The sequence below is a fragment of the Mastomys coucha genome, unplaced genomic scaffold (genome assembly GCF_008632895.1).
Source record: "Mastomys coucha isolate ucsf_1 unplaced genomic scaffold, UCSF_Mcou_1 pScaffold15, whole genome shotgun sequence".
NCBI lineage: Eukaryota > Metazoa > Chordata > Mammalia > Rodentia > Muridae > Mastomys > Mastomys coucha.
In genome coordinates this window covers 143,053,454-143,056,075 of record NW_022196897.1, presented here as the reverse complement: position 1 = coordinate 143,056,075, position 2,622 = coordinate 143,053,454, and the positions used below count along the sequence as shown (strand labels likewise).

General features: G+C 38.9%; 1 protein-coding gene across 2 annotated transcripts in view; it reads left to right on the top strand.

Annotated features, from left to right (window-relative positions):
* The window catches only part of Samhd1 (SAM and HD domain containing deoxynucleoside triphosphate triphosphohydrolase 1), a 42,896-nt gene that overhangs the window by 3,230 nt on the left and 37,044 nt on the right, over positions 1-2,622 (top strand). For both annotated transcript variants that reach the window (XM_031372537.1, XM_031372538.1), the window contains exon 2: positions 1,781-1,847. In XM_031372537.1, the coding sequence (XP_031228397.1) occupies positions 1,781-1,847 (67 nt within the window). The remainder of the gene's footprint in view (positions 1-1,780; positions 1,848-2,622) is intronic.

Genomic DNA, 2,622 nt, shown 5'->3' with positions numbered 1-2,622 from the left:
GGCCTCAAATTCAGAAATCCGCCTGCCTCTGCCTCCCAAGTGCTGGGATTAAAGGCGTGTGACACCACCGCCTGGCTGGGTAACTGTTTTTCATGATAGAAAAAATACAAAAGTGCTATTTTCACTTCAACTTTAATTTTCCACAAGAACACTGACTTGTTTTTTTCTTGTTAATTTGAAAAGGGTTTTTGTTTATGTAAAAATCGAGTCCAGAGTTGTAGAATCTAAGCTCCAGAAGAGGGAGAATTAACTGTTTGGAAAGAAAAAAGTGTACATGTATGCATGTATAATTCTTTCAAAACATGGGATTGTTTGCTTTCAAGGGTGTTTGCGAAATAAAACTCTGGGTACTCTACTTCCGGTTTAAGTGGCTGGTTCTAAGAACAATTGATTTAAATGTCCTTCTTTGGTCCTGCTGCCTCCCTGGCTTTAAAAACAGGAAGCTGCTGATCCAGCAGAACTCACTAATATAATTATGTTTCACTTTCTTTTCCCATTGCTTTTCTCACAAATTAGCGACCTAGTTAAGATTTTAAAAGTAATGTACCAGAAATGTGGGATAGGCGGGAGCCGTGGCTCAGCAGCGGGTTACCTGCCTCGTATGTACAACAACCTGGATTCAATCCTTAGGAACTTTTTAAGTTTTGACCTCTGGAGGCTCTCAGAGATGAGGCTGACCTAGCTATGAGGCAAGATTCTGTTTTATATATATACATACACACATACACACACACACATACATATGCATCCACACACATCCACTCACATAAACATATACATATACGTGCCCAGGTGTAATGGTACATCCCTTTACTCCTAGCACTTAGGAGGCAGAGGCAACTTGATTTCTGGAGTTTGAGGCCAGACTGCTCTACATAGATTACAGGATAGCTAGAGCGACATATGAGACCCTGCTTCAAAAACCTAAACAAACAAATAAATAAGGAAGGGAGGGAGGACTAGAGAGGTAGGTTTTTGTGTAGGAATGATTTTAGATCTCAGTCCCACATAACAGGATGAATGTATCCTGTAAACGCTAGAAATCCCCTCTGAGGTGGGATGTTGACAGGAAGGGATCACTGATAATTACTGGCTTCCAGCCTAGCAGAATGCAAATGTCAGGTTCAGCAAAGAAACCTTGTCTCAGAGTGATAGGCAGAGAGTGGTGGAAGACACTCGATCCTTTCCATGTGTCAGTTCTGGTGCACACATAACACTCACACACACATAAATTAAATAAATATTCAATATATTTTAAATGATTTGTGATTTATACTTTATAAATATATACAGTATTAAATATATATGTGTATGTGTTTTAAAGTATGATGCATTTGTGTCCTAGTACCTGGAAAGCATTTGTTCTAAGACCTAAGCATGTAACTAAAATCTGATGCTTAAGCCCATTCCATAAAATGACAGTGTTTGCCTCTAACTTGTGTACACCCACATCTGTAAGCTTTACATCATCTCTGCATTACTTATAATACCACATAAAATATAAATAGTTGTACTGCATTTTCACATGTTATCTACAATAATGTACAGAAGTATTTACATGTTCAGTACAGATACAGGGTTTTTTTTTTTTCTGAATATTTTCCATTAATACTATAAATAAGGAACCGTAGCTATGAAAAGCTGGCTGTAGGTCACATGGTTCCTTGTCTGCAGTAGGTTCTTAGTCAATACAAGCTGAGCAAATTCTGATAGATCCAAATGGAAAGAAACTGGAAAATATATGCTATAAATATCTTGTTTACTTTTTCCTCTTCCACAGAAAATAAAATCACTGGTTCGTTTCTGCCCTTTTTGGATGAGGATCGTCTTGAAAATCTGGGAGTAAGGTAAGAATAACAAAACTCATCGTGCGAGTGAGACCAGATACACTTTGTTCACTGTCTAGAGACCAAGCTCAAGAGCTTGGGTTTTACCCATTCTCATTTTCATACCGTGACACGCTTTAAACAGAGTCCCTTGCTTGCTGTTTCTGCTGTATGGGCCTTATGTTTGGTTTCTATTTCAAAGAACTTTGCTGATAAGAATTCATGGAGTTTGTAGTGACCAACTTTTTACTCTCAAATTCAGAATAATTGAATTATATGCACTAGAAATATATAGGGACAAGTAGGGAAAACATTAGCAAGAAAAGTCAAAGTTACCACCCTCTTCGTAGGTCTAACGGCTATCTTAGGACTGGGGTGGGTCTGTGTGTGTAAACTGTTAAAGAACATAATTGTCCCTTGATAGCTTTGTACACACACATATGTTGATATTTCTGTATATGGCTGGAGGCTCTGGGGTCTAAGTTAGAATTGCCATTCTTTTAAAGATCTTAGCTGAGTATTCAGAGTTTATGTGTGCTTTAAAATGGATTCTTTCTCTTTCATAATTGGCCTGTTTGTGGTGACAGTGGACTAAGAGCAAAAGCAAAGGAGTTCTGTCAGATTCTGTGTTTTAGAACTTTGAGAGTAGAAGCAGAGTGTGAAAAGGGTCTTCACTGACTCAGAAACTGTGGCTTGGTTCACAGACTTCAGGACTTTTACTTACTGCTGGGCGGTGGTGGCGCATGCCTTTAGCCCCAGCACTTGGGAGGCAGAGGCAGGCGGATTTCTGAGTTCG